This window comes from Perognathus longimembris, chromosome 3 (genome assembly GCF_023159225.1).
Source record: "Perognathus longimembris pacificus isolate PPM17 chromosome 3, ASM2315922v1, whole genome shotgun sequence".
NCBI lineage: Eukaryota > Metazoa > Chordata > Mammalia > Rodentia > Heteromyidae > Perognathus > Perognathus longimembris.
The window spans coordinates 2214093-2226625 of NC_063163.1; the positions used below are offsets into that span (position 1 = coordinate 2214093).

General features: G+C 46.0%; 1 protein-coding gene across 1 annotated transcript in view; it reads right to left on the bottom strand.

Annotated features, from left to right (window-relative positions):
* Myo16 (myosin XVI) overlaps positions 1 to 12533 on the bottom strand; it is a 328439-nt gene that overhangs the window by 241660 nt on the left and 74246 nt on the right. The window contains exon 2 of the mRNA XM_048341097.1: positions 4087 to 4350. Coding sequence (XP_048197054.1) covers positions 4087 to 4312 — 226 coding nt within the window. The 5' untranslated portion in view covers positions 4313 to 4350. The remainder of the gene's footprint in view (positions 1 to 4086; positions 4351 to 12533) is intronic.

Consider the following 12533-nt stretch of genomic DNA (forward strand, 5'->3'; position numbering starts at 1 on the left):
CTCTTAAAACAACTGTGACTTGAACTAACGACTCTAAAGGAAAACTGAGGACAAATTTTCCTTTCAGAGAAAAAGGAGTTACTGAGTGCTTTCTAGACTGGTACCATATATTACGATGACGAACGGATGCTAAAATATTACCAACTCACAGAAGACAATAATAAAGCATCATGTGGCTCAAGTGGTAGAGCACTAGCCTTGAGCTGAGGAGATCAGGGACAGTGCCCAGGCCCAGAGTTTGAGCCCCACGACCCGACAAAGACAAAGATCTTTGAATAATAAAGCACCAAAGACATTAATTTCACACTTAAACAAGTGAAGTACTTTTAAGGTAAAAAAAAAATCTGAATTACTTTTAAATGGCACATTACAAACCTTAGCATAAATTCCATCACACACATGAAAAGTGCATTTGATTCTTTGTATGCAGTCAGGAAATAAAAAGTGCTTGGAAATAAACCAAATAGGAAAACTCTTCATGCAAATCATAATATTCAATGCTGAAACAACAAATAGAAAGGATTTTTTTTTTTCCTGGCAGTGTCATTTGTTTTCTCAAGTGCATAAACAGGTGCATTTGACTGCTTTGGTAGCGTAATGATAAGTGAAAATATCACCGCCACGATTACAGGGAAGCTTTTTTCCTGAATACACAGTATGGTGGAAGAAAAATGTGTGCTACCGAGGTGATAGATAACCCCTCTAACGCGACCACTTGTCTTCTGAAAACAACTTAACCTCTCAAAGCACGAGGAGTCCTTCTTTTCCCTTTAACACAGCCTATGGGTACTCATGAGGCTGATTTCTAGTCAGGCTAGAGACTGACGGCCAATTTTATACATCACATCCGTAGGCACGCATATAAACAGCTGAGCTAGCTTTCCCATCAGAAGCGGTCCAAGAAAGAGGGTGATGTGAACGCGTGTGTGTTCTCCAAACTCAGGTAATCCCGAGACAACAGCTGCTTCTTCTCAGACTCAGTTTCCTCATCCACACAATGGCGAGAGGGCTTCCTTCACTCGCAGCCCTGCTCTGTGTATTGAATCAATGTACCCCGAGTGGACCGAACTTCCTCCACAGTGAGACACGCTGGCCCAAGGGGCCTGGGGAGGAGGGAGAGTTTAATGATGTCATGAAGTGGCTTTTCCGGGATGGGCCTTGTGCCCTGTAAGGCAAGCAAAGAGCCCGGAACTTTCTCCTCACCACACGAGACCTTGAAACCAAGGAGATGGCTGGCTGTCCACCTGTAATCCAGGCCCCTTCGTCTTAGACTTCCTGGCTGTTGTTTAATCCTCTCTGTTTACATTATTTAAAAAAAAAACAACAACAGCAACTCAAGCTAGGACATCCTCCATTGTCAGGTGTTTTAACTTGTAGATTGGAATAACATGTGAAAAATTTCAGTAGCTGTTAGAATTTCAAACTCTTTTGCTGAACCATTCAACTATTCATCACTGCGTCGTTTTATTTCCTTTTTCGCTTCTTTATTGTGAAAGTGACGTACGGAGGGTATCGCTGCGTGTCGACGCTGACCTCCAGCATTGTCTGCCGTGCGTTGCTGTTGGCCATGCAGTTTATTTCATTTTATCTCATTACTAAGAGGGTGGAAAGTTATGGAGGATGACCTTTTGCAGACATTGTCTTCCGGTGTCTTCGGGGATTTCTTTAGTGCTGTTACCGTTATGAAGGACAACAAAGCGATATGTAAAAGAGGTGTATTAGAGTGTGTGTGTGCTGCTTGCACGTCTGGGACACTGTGTGCACGTGTGCTATGCACACGTATCTATGCACTCATGTGGGGGTCTTCGTGTGGTCTGCTCCGGCCCTCGATCGCTCTGTCCCTATTCTTCATATGGATTATTACACCAGGGGAAAGGGAGACTACCACTCATTTCCCTCTGCCCATTGTGTAGAATGCAAGAGGCAAAACCACCAAAGGCAATGTCCTCGACGAAGCCTAGTTTATAGCTAGGCACGGATTGTTGGAATCAAAATTATTATTTGCCTCTTTTGAACTGAAAGTCATACCCAATTGTTTTGTTTTGAACTTTGTTGTATCTTATACCAACATCCACATGTAAACAACCTGCTGTAGATAACGTACTCATTCATTTGTTACACTTAAAATATGCACTCGTAAGTTCTCCACCGGGTGTGCATGGTTACCAAGAGACTGTAATTAGGCAAGAAATAGTGACTGACTACTGAGAAGTTTGTATTATGTTTTTACCAAATTTTTACTCAAAGGTACTTGTGGAATAATTTCTGCGAAAGGAAATTTAGGATAGACTCGGACTTTAAAACTAGACATGAGTCTTAGGTTAGAAAATCCAATAGTTAAGAATAAGCAAAAGGAGGAGAAAAGCCACGCCAAACCATTTCTGACACATTGGAGGCATCCGATCCTTCTGGTTTGTGTTTGCACTGCACATCTAATTTTTCTTTTGAATTCTATCTGTCTTTATAGTTCAGTTCCAACCCCACGGCCTCCCGGAAGGTGGGTGAGTACTCTACGGCTGTGCTACCCTCTGTCCTATGCATGCATGGCTGCCACTTCTGCCCTCCGCATTCAGTCTGTGGTTCCCAGCAGGTGGGAGGGGCGGTCAGAGCTACCACAGGCCGCCATCTCTACCCTTGCTTCGGACTACCCATCTCCAGTCCCGTGTATGCGCCACTGTCTCACAGACATCTCCGCAAACTGCCTACCTCAACTTTAGAACGGGTAACTTGACATCTCCATGAGTTAGTCCCAGAATTGGATGATCCTACCACGGGGCCAGGATGGAGAACCACTCCAAGCCCACGCCCAGCCCCCCACGGAGACACTGGAGCTCATGGTGCTGTAATATCACAAGGACCTGCCGCTCCCTTACCTTCCCTCCGATTCCAGTGATAGCAATTTTTCCTTTCAGCAAACAATTTTGTTTTTACTATGCACATTGGAAACTCTCTTAACTCCTCCCCCCCGCAGCTTCTTACAACTTAAAGATCAGAGTCCCGTGAAGACCACGGAGGTGTAGGCTGCCTTGCTTAGAAAAACATGATACTGTCACGCAGGCAAGTTTCACAGAGAAGCAAAACCGGCAGAGTCCTGATCCAAATGAACAGAATAGGAGGCGTCACCGGGACACCTGATTTCAAGGCATACTACCAAAGTACAGTCACTAGAGCAACACGGCGCTGGCGTAAAACTAGACAGGCAGGAATTCCAGAAAAGAACAGAAGCCACGCACCTCTCTCCAACTGATTTTTAATAATAACTCCAAAGCTTCACCTGGCAGAAAGGGTAAGATGAGTCAGTTCGTCAGTTCATGAGACCACGAAGCTGAATTTTGCAGCCCACATCATCAACCTAGGAAACATCTCACTGATTGAGAATGTTCATCAACAATCTGAATTAATCATTCAGAAAGGGAAGTGCTTGCTTTCGCAAGAGGTTAGCGGGTGGTACTGGGGTTTGAACTTGAACTACACAGGTGCTTTACCACTTGAGCCATGCCGCAGTCCTACGCTGTTGTTCTGGGGTTTTGTCCCAGGCCGGTCTGGACCACGTTTAGGCTTGTTGCTCAGCGTGGATGACGTGGTGTATTGCCGCGCTCAGCTTGTTGGTTCGGAGGGGCTCGAGCTACCTTTTGGCCTGGGCTTGCTTCAGCTCGTGATTTCCCCCATCCCCGTCTCCCAGATAGGTGAGATTATAGTTGCCGTGTTGAGATAGGCAGTTCTTAAAATGCAGAGCACAACCATTTCCCTAACACCCCGCCTTCTTTCATCTTTACCAGACTTGGGACCTTCCACCACTGGGCTGTGAAAAGAAGTTTTTCCCCCCTTTGAACATCCCTGAGCCTGAAAAGCCAGTAGCTTTCAGTATTTAAAAGGGATGACAAATCGCCTTACGTATGAAACTAAAATCCCTCTGCACATCGCTTCGACAATAAATGAATGAATGAATGAATAAAAAATATTTAAAAGGGATTTCCACCTCCCATCTTCCTCCCACCCCTCCCCTGTCCCCGAAATAAAAGGAGCAACTGAAGCTAGGTTGCTAGAAGAAGCCAGGTGGGAAAGCGTCCCCCCTTCCCGGCGTACCTTCCTTGTCGTTGTGGTGGATGACAGCATCCTGTATCACATCAGCCAGGTGGAAGCGGACCTTCTGGCTCCTCCCGGGCCTCAGTCTCCTCAGGAGCCCTTCCTGCTTCTGAAAGGCCTTCTCGCGCTCGTAGTAGGCCTTGATTTGCTCGCCACGCATGCGCTTCACCAGACGCTGCCTCTGGCCCAGGGGCAGGGACTCCAACAAACACTGGTCAATTTCCATGTCATGGGACCGGAAGACGTTACATAGCTGGAAGCAACCTGACAAGGGACAGGGGACAGAAGTCACCAGACCGGCACTGTCACCAGCACACCTCTACACGGTGCAGCCCACAGCCCGGTGCACCACCTAACCACCGCCCACCCCCCACCCCCCAGCCCAAGCTCTGTGCGCCATGCACAACAACAAAGCCCCTTGTGCAAAGTGTGGGCGCCAGAGATCTCATAGCAACAAAACAGAGGGGAGAATGAGACACAGCCAGGCTCGCACACATCACCGGCACGCCATCCTCTCCTAGCTCTACACACCTGTACCAAAGGCCCAGATGTCTCACCAGTCTACGACACCTCCGTGTCATACAACAAAGAGAAGTAAAAGTTTGCACAGTTAAATTGGGGCAGAAAGTCATTCCAAGTCTTTCAGGACACAAATTATCCGGGCACAGCAAATGGTTCTGGAAGAAAATGGACACACACGTTCAACTGTTTAAATGACGTGGTAGTCATTTGCCAGCTCAGTGCTCAACCCTTCTCCTCCGGATTGCAAGTCGCTTATTTCTAAGGCAAGTAACTAGGGTTACATAGAAAGGTGGACAGGACACAGATTTGTCTTTCGGTCTCTCAAACTTAGTGGTTTAGTTGGGGTTGCTGTTTAATATAGTGTTTTCTATCAATATAGTGATTAACCAACTGAATTATCCACTCTGAAATGGAAGTTGTCCACTGTCTTTCAAGATAGTAGTTCCCATCATAGCACCTAAAACATCCATAAGATGTTGTACAAACGCTTGCATTTACCACTGAATTAAAATCTTACTATTGGCAGAAGCAATGGAAGTTCTAGAACCTGGTTCGGAAATACAGATTCAGAGGCCCTTTCTAAATGAGGGAAATCCACTTTGTTTTTTTGGACAGGGTTTCATTATGTTACCCAGGCTGGACTAGACCTCACTGTGTTGCTCGGACTGGCTTCAAATTGATGATCTCCTTCTCTCAGCATCTCAATTGCTGGGATTACCGGTATGTGCTATCACACTCAGCAATACACACTTTTTAAAAGTAGTTATGAGGTGTGTCCCAACGAATTCACATAACTATACAAGTTCACATGGTAGCGTATTCTATGCCAAACCCGAGAGCACTCTGTATTAAGGTCAACACCGTAATTCCCACTGGGGCAGGTCATGATTTGCTATTTCCACTTCCATTTCTCTTGCAACTTTGAAAATCTTTTTTTATTTTAGCCTCAAACACCAGCTGCATCAATATGACAAAAACTGGTTTGCACATGAAGAAAACTTAGTTGAGAGAAGCTGTGTCTTGCCCAAGACCGAAGGGACCTCTGTATGTCAACATCACGTGCGGACCGTACAGAATAAGAAAAGACATAATAACTCCCTACAGCACCCCAAACATCCAGCATTCAACACGCACTTGGCTTATGCAATAGAGAGAGCGCGCAATATTGGGCTTTTATTTTCATTGTTTATTTGCATTTAGGAGTATTTTCACAGCAATGTCGGGCGTACCAACTACCAGCGTATAAAGCTGCCAGTGGCTCTGTGATAATGACAGAGGACTGCGTGCGTGCCGGTGGGAAAAGAGTGGAGATCGTGGGGGGAAGGTTGGCTAAGCGCGCTCACCAGCACTGAGCAGAGAGGGTCTTCTGCCCGCAGACCTGCTTGGGAAGCTGCCTCACATTTGACGTGCCGACTTGGACACTCGCAAAGCTTCAGCTCGAGTGGCTGTCCTGACTCGTCATCCGGTGCCGGGGGGGGGGGGGGGGGGGGGGGGGGGGAGGGGGACAGCGAGGGTGACCGGAAAACCAGAAAGAGGTAACGCAGCATCTGAGCCACCAAGCGCTGATTAGCAGAGGATAACCTAAGGAATGCTGGGCTGTTCCGATCTCAGAGCCCAGGAAGCATCTCCTGGAGAAACTGTCCACTCAGGACTCCACGGTGACAATCCAGGATTCGCGGAGCAAGCCCTCGGTCTGTCAGAACGGAGCCCCGAAGCTTACTCTTTGATTCCTTGCTCACTCTTTTGATTTGGGGAAAATCAAAAGCCGTGCTTGTTAAACTTGAAACTCATGTTCGTATAAGGCATTCATTTTTAATGCATTCTATTGTTAAATGATACTCATTACATTACCTTGGAGTCATCTATAAGTAATTTTTTTTTGTAAAAAAAAAAATGTAGGGCTGGGGATATAGCCTAGTGGCGAGAGTGCCTGCCTCGGATACACGAGGCCCTAGGTTCGATTCCCCAGCACCACATATACAGAAACAGCCAGAAGTGGCGCTGTGGCTCAAGTGGCAGAGTGCTAGCCTTGAGCAGGAAGAAGCCAGGGACAGTGCTCAGGCCCTGAGTCCAAGGCCCAGGACTGGCCAAAAAAAAAAAAAATGTATCTAACAGTGTGCCTGGTGGTAACTCACACACATTTCAGAACCGTGTTTCCCCCCCTTCCTCCAGGCTGGTGCCTGGCCCAAGGGCCACAGGATGGGATCCCTGGTCTCTTCCTTGCTGCCTGGAAGAAATCCTTCCACCGGTCAGCCATTGCCTTAGATTGATCGCAGTGAGAATACATACATACCATTTCTACTGAGAAAAGCACCTGAAGGCTTTGATGTCCTGTTATGATAATGAACAGTTTCGACAGGGAGGGCAGGCAAATACTCAATGCATGGAATTCTCGATATGCAAAGGAGAAGATTATTTAACTGAAGGGGATGGGAGAGATGGGGAGAACAAGGGAAATGGCGACAGAGATCAGGATACATCGTCCTCATACACTGACCTGTTGAAATGCCTTTGTACGTTTATTTAAAAACAGCAAAAATAAATTTAATACGGAAAAGCAAACAATGCTGTTCTTGGTATCCTTTTGAAATGGAGATCACTCATAGAAGAAATGCAGGACAAACACCAGGCAGGAGATGGAATCTTATAGCATCAAAAAGGTTGACATCCAAGAAACCAAAGCACAAAGTGCTGCTACCAAGGTGAAGAAGTCAAAATCTTATGGAAGGACTTGGAAAAAATTATACTAAGTGAAGTGAGCCAGACCCAAAGAAACATGGACTCTATGGTCTCCCTCAAAGGGAATAATTAGCACAGGTTTAGGCTAGTCACAGCAGAGGATCACAAGAGCCCAATAGCTATACCCTTATGAACACATAAGATGATGCTAAGTGAAATGAACTCCATGTTATGGAAACGACTGTTATATCACTGTTGTAATTACTTTCAACATGCCATGTGAAACCATAGCTTCTATTGTTGATGATCCTCTTGTATCCCCTTCCTGTGGTTGTACCCGCGCTATCTCTGTATCTTATCTGAGTACAGTAGAAACCGTGTATACTGGTATTAGAACTAAGGAAGGGAAAGGGAATACCAAAATTGAGAGACACAGGATAAAAAGACAAACGACTACAAAAGCAATACTTGCAAAACTGTTTGGTGTAAATCAACTGAACAACTCATTGGGGGAGAGGGAAAGGGGAAGGAGAGAGGGGGGAATGAGGGAGGAGGTAACAAACAGTACAAGAAATGTACCCAAGGCCTAACGTATGAAACTGTAACCGCTCTGTACATCAGTTTGACAATAAAAATTTAAAAAAAAAATCTTCTTTCACTGTTGGTGGAATTGGACAAATTGGTACAATCACCACACAATACATTAAAGCAGTTTCTCAAAAAATGAAAAACAGAACAATTTTACTACCTTAGAGTTACAGTACTGGGTACATATCTTAAACAAAAAAAATTTTTTTTGAGGCCAGCCAGGTGCCAGTGGCTCACGTCTATAATACCAGCTACTCAGAAGGCTGAGATCTGAGGATCCTGGTTCAAAGCCAGCCCGGACAGGAAAGTCTATGAGACTCTTATCTCCAATTAACCACCAGAAAACCGGAAGTGGTGCTGTGACTCAAGTGGTACAGTGCTAGCCTTGAGGTGAAGAGCACAGGGACAGTGCCCAGGCCTAGAGTTCAAGCCCCACGACTGACAAAAAAAAATAAGTAAATAAATTGAGGCCTCAAAGAAATATCGGTGCATCCATGCTGATAGCAGCCAGGAGATGTGACCACAGATAAAATGCATGAACAAAATGAGGCACACACATACAATGGAATAGTATGCAGCCATAAAAAGAAAGGAATGAAGCTAAGATATTATGTTATATAAAATATGCCCATCAGTAGACAGAAAATGGTGTCTCACTTCCGTAATCCTAGCTACTCAGGAGGCTGAGATCTGAGGATCATGATTCGAAGCCAGCCCAGGCAGGAAAGTCTATGAGACGCTTATCTTCAATTAACCACCAGGAATCTGGAAGTGGAGTTGTGGTTCAGAGTGGTGGAATGCCAGCCTTGAGTGAAGAAGCTCAGAAACACATCTCAGGCCCCGAGTTCAAGCCTCGTGACCACTACTACCACCACCACCACCACCACCCACAACAAAACCTGTCCGTAAAAATCAAGTTCAGTACTATTTAACTGATACTGACTGAATTCACCCAACTCTTAGACAGTAGAATGGTGGGCTTGCAAGGAAGGAAGGAAAGGAGGTTGTGCTGGACAGGGTTTCAGCTCGGCAGGGTGAGGGTATCCTGGGACACATCGCAGAGCCGTGCTTATCCTTACAGTTCATGAACCCTGTACTGAAATGGGGTTACAGCGTTGGATTTCATGCTGCAGGTTTACAGTTTTTTTTTTATTGTTCTTATAAAAGTGCTGCACCGAGGGGTTACAGTTACGGAAGAGCACCTTTCTTTTTGGATAGTGTTGTCCTTTCCTTTACTCTCTCCCAGTTTTTCTTTCCCATCTCCACCCACAAGCTGTATAGCAGTGTCTAATACCACTGCGGCATTAGTTCACTCTTGGTCCCTTCTTTTCTGGGCTTCCCCTTCCCCGCCCAAAGACAGGTAAACAATCACGTGTTACTCTTCACACAATAAAGAGACACAATTGCCTGCATCCTAGGGGCTTAACACGTGCATATAGCTTACAAAACTCACAAAAAACAATGCAGCAGCTATACCATTTACCCCACTCCTCACAGATGCTTGCTTGAAATTCTGCAAGCTGGAACAGCTTCTCAACTGAACAGCAGCAAATGCACACACACGTGTTGCAAACGCACACAGAAATAGATGGCTGCTCACCAACGGCTCCTCGAGCAGGAACTTTATTCTTGGAACCCATTGTTATAACAAGATTCCAAAGGGATTTGTTTAACTGCAGATTACAATGGCAATGAAACAAAGGATCAATTTGGGTTTTTTAAGCAAGAGTATAATCAATTTCAGCATACTCCCCCAGAGCCTTTAAAAAAACCTTCCGCAAGCACTGAAGTCTTTAGAAAATGCTGGATTTTAACATGCTTATAATCAAGATGCAGTACTTGCAGTATATTGTCTTTACAGAACAAAAACGAAACCGTGGCAGGAAACTTCACTTGGGCAAGACAGAAATGTTATGAACTAAAATAATCAAGGATTTCTGCCTCTGACGCCGATGACAATCTTTCATTGAAACATTTCTCTACAAAGTAAAGGAAATAAACTACTTAAGTTAAAGAACCTAGATTCCATTCAAGAAAAGCAATCACATTTTTGCCACATTAATGTTCAGCTCTCTTTCAGTTTTTATCTATGTCTATGCTCTGTGGGTTTTCACCTAGCACCTACATGTTCTAATGGTTATGACTGAGGCTTTCTCTTTTATTTTGTGCAGTTCCTGAGGCTTGAACTCAGGCCTGGGAGCTGTCCGTGAGATTTTTGCTTGAGGCTGGTGGTCTAGCACTCGTGCTTTTCTGATGGTTAACTGGAGATAGGAGTCTCAAGGACTTTTCTGCTCGGGCTGGCTTCAAATTGCACTCCTTAGATCTCGGCCTGCTGCGTAGTTAGGATTACAGGCATGAGCCACCAGTACCAAGCTGATGTCTGTTCTTTAAAATAAATGCTATTTCCATGTGACCTATGACCTAAAAATATTGCATGGCCTGTACTATTTGCTCCAATTTGTGCTTTCCTACATTTAACACTTCTCTTAATAAATCTTTAATTTAATTAAGTGCCCTGCTCATGACAAGTGGTGTTTCAGTGGATCCAACTTTCACTCCCTCTAGGATTTGTTTTCGGGTAACAAGAAAACTGAAGATGTCAGCGGACGGGCTTTCTGGTTGATCCCCGGAGCGGATGTGCCGTGAGTGAGTTTGCACCTCTGGTCGCCCCAGGGTGTCGTGTGTGAACTCTTCATGTCCTGAGCCTCAGGATCCAGGGTGTCGACTTATCCACCCGAGCCACAGAGCACCGACTGGGCAGAGTCAGCCCAGCTCTGTCCCCGGTCTGGTACCCGAGTCAGCCCAGCTCCAGGCCTGGATCTCATGATACAGGGGAGATGTCAGCCCAGGGCCTCTCTGATCAGAGATCCACTAGATGAGAGCTACGGCAATCGTTTCCAACAAGTTCGTCGCCCTGGTCCCCACAGGCTCGGGGTTCACACTGGACAGAAAACAGGCGGACCCTCTCCTTGAAGCATCCAAGTCCAATTCCTCATCCCTGAGCCCTCTGCTCTCAGCACACATCTCCATACTGAACCCCCTCACCTCTGGTTAGAACAGCTGATAAGAGATTCCGCCTACTGCATCTGCCAGAAAAGGTGTTTACCAGGCTCCTGTGAGGCTCTTGAGACGTGTGCTCAGAGCGGTCTGCCCCAGCATCAACACGCCGTGTTCTCTCGGCGGCTGGAAGCTGTCCCGATGAACGAGGCCTATGTCAAACACTGGTGCAGTTAACACGTGCTGTCCGTGACTAACTCCTCCATAAGTTCCTTCCTTTTCATTAAGAATGAATGAACAGGACTCAGAGGACGCCTGGATGGCCGCAGCCTGATGGTCTCTGCCAACGAAACACTTCCGCCATTCACTCCTGGGGATACGAGGATGAGCCTCAGGCAACACTTAGGAACTTTTGACTTAGCAGGAAACTAGCAGTGAGAATGTTGTGAGAACATAACCAAACTGCTACTGTCCACACCAGCAAAACTTAGAAGAAAGGCGGGAGGCGTGGCTCGGTAGTATAACACCACCTCCTATGCCAGAGGCCCAAGCACAAACCTCACCATTTCCCCCATACAATCATGAGCCAAGATTTCCTTTTTTTTTTTTTTTGGGCAGTCCTGGGCGTTGAACTCAGGGCCTGAGCACTGTCCCTGGCTTCTTTGTGCTCAAGGCTAGCACTCTGCCACCTGAGCCACAGCACCACTTCTGGCCGTTTTCTGTATATGTGGTGCTGGGGAATCGAACCCAGGGCCTCATGTATAGGAGGCAGTCACTCTTGCCACTAGGCCATATCCCCAGCCCCATGAGCCAAGATTTCTAACAGTAGTCTTGAAAAACCCAAACTCAATTCCATTTTTTAAAGATCAGGGGTTCTGGCAAGTTCATCTGTGTATTAAGCACTCATTTCTGTTGCCGTGACCACAATAGACACTACTGAAGCCCAATCATTAAGACACACTCTCCACCGTCATTTATACTCTAACCCATAGATGAAAGCAGAATTGAAACAAGGTAAGAAAAAGTGGAAGGATGTGTTAAATAGGGTACATATTAGAGACCATTGCCTACAAAAAGGAATTTTTGTTCACTGATTTTGTTAAGAATTTCTTTTTTATAAAACAGTTCAACACAAAATAATCAAGGAACCTTCCATTGAAAAGCACCATATTAATTAATTCGACAAAGCTTTGCCCTCGTGTCGATGCAGTCATTTAATATTTCAGTGTATAGTTACACATACATGGATGGATGGGATGTGCAGATGAATGAAGAGATGACAGAGGCATCGATAGATAAATAGGTGGGTGGATGGATAGATGAGAGATAGGTGGATGAATAGTTGGGTCAATGAATGAATAGCTAAGTAGATAGGTGGGTAGATAAACAGATATCCGCTGGAAGCATTGAGAGCTCCCTACCTGGACAGAGCCAGGAGACGAGGAGCCACAGACCCTTGGGCCTCAGAGGTTGGAGGAGGCCCGTGTCACCGAGCACCGCCCTGGGTTAGCACTGCGGGGCTCTGGGACTCGGCACAGGAATCCTGTCCTTTCAGCAGAAGGAACTGAGAGAGACCCGCTCAGCCAGGTTCATCGCCCAGAGCGGGAGAGCGCAGTGGGCAGCCAGCCGCCGGCTTCACAGTGCCAGGAAGCGGACGCTGG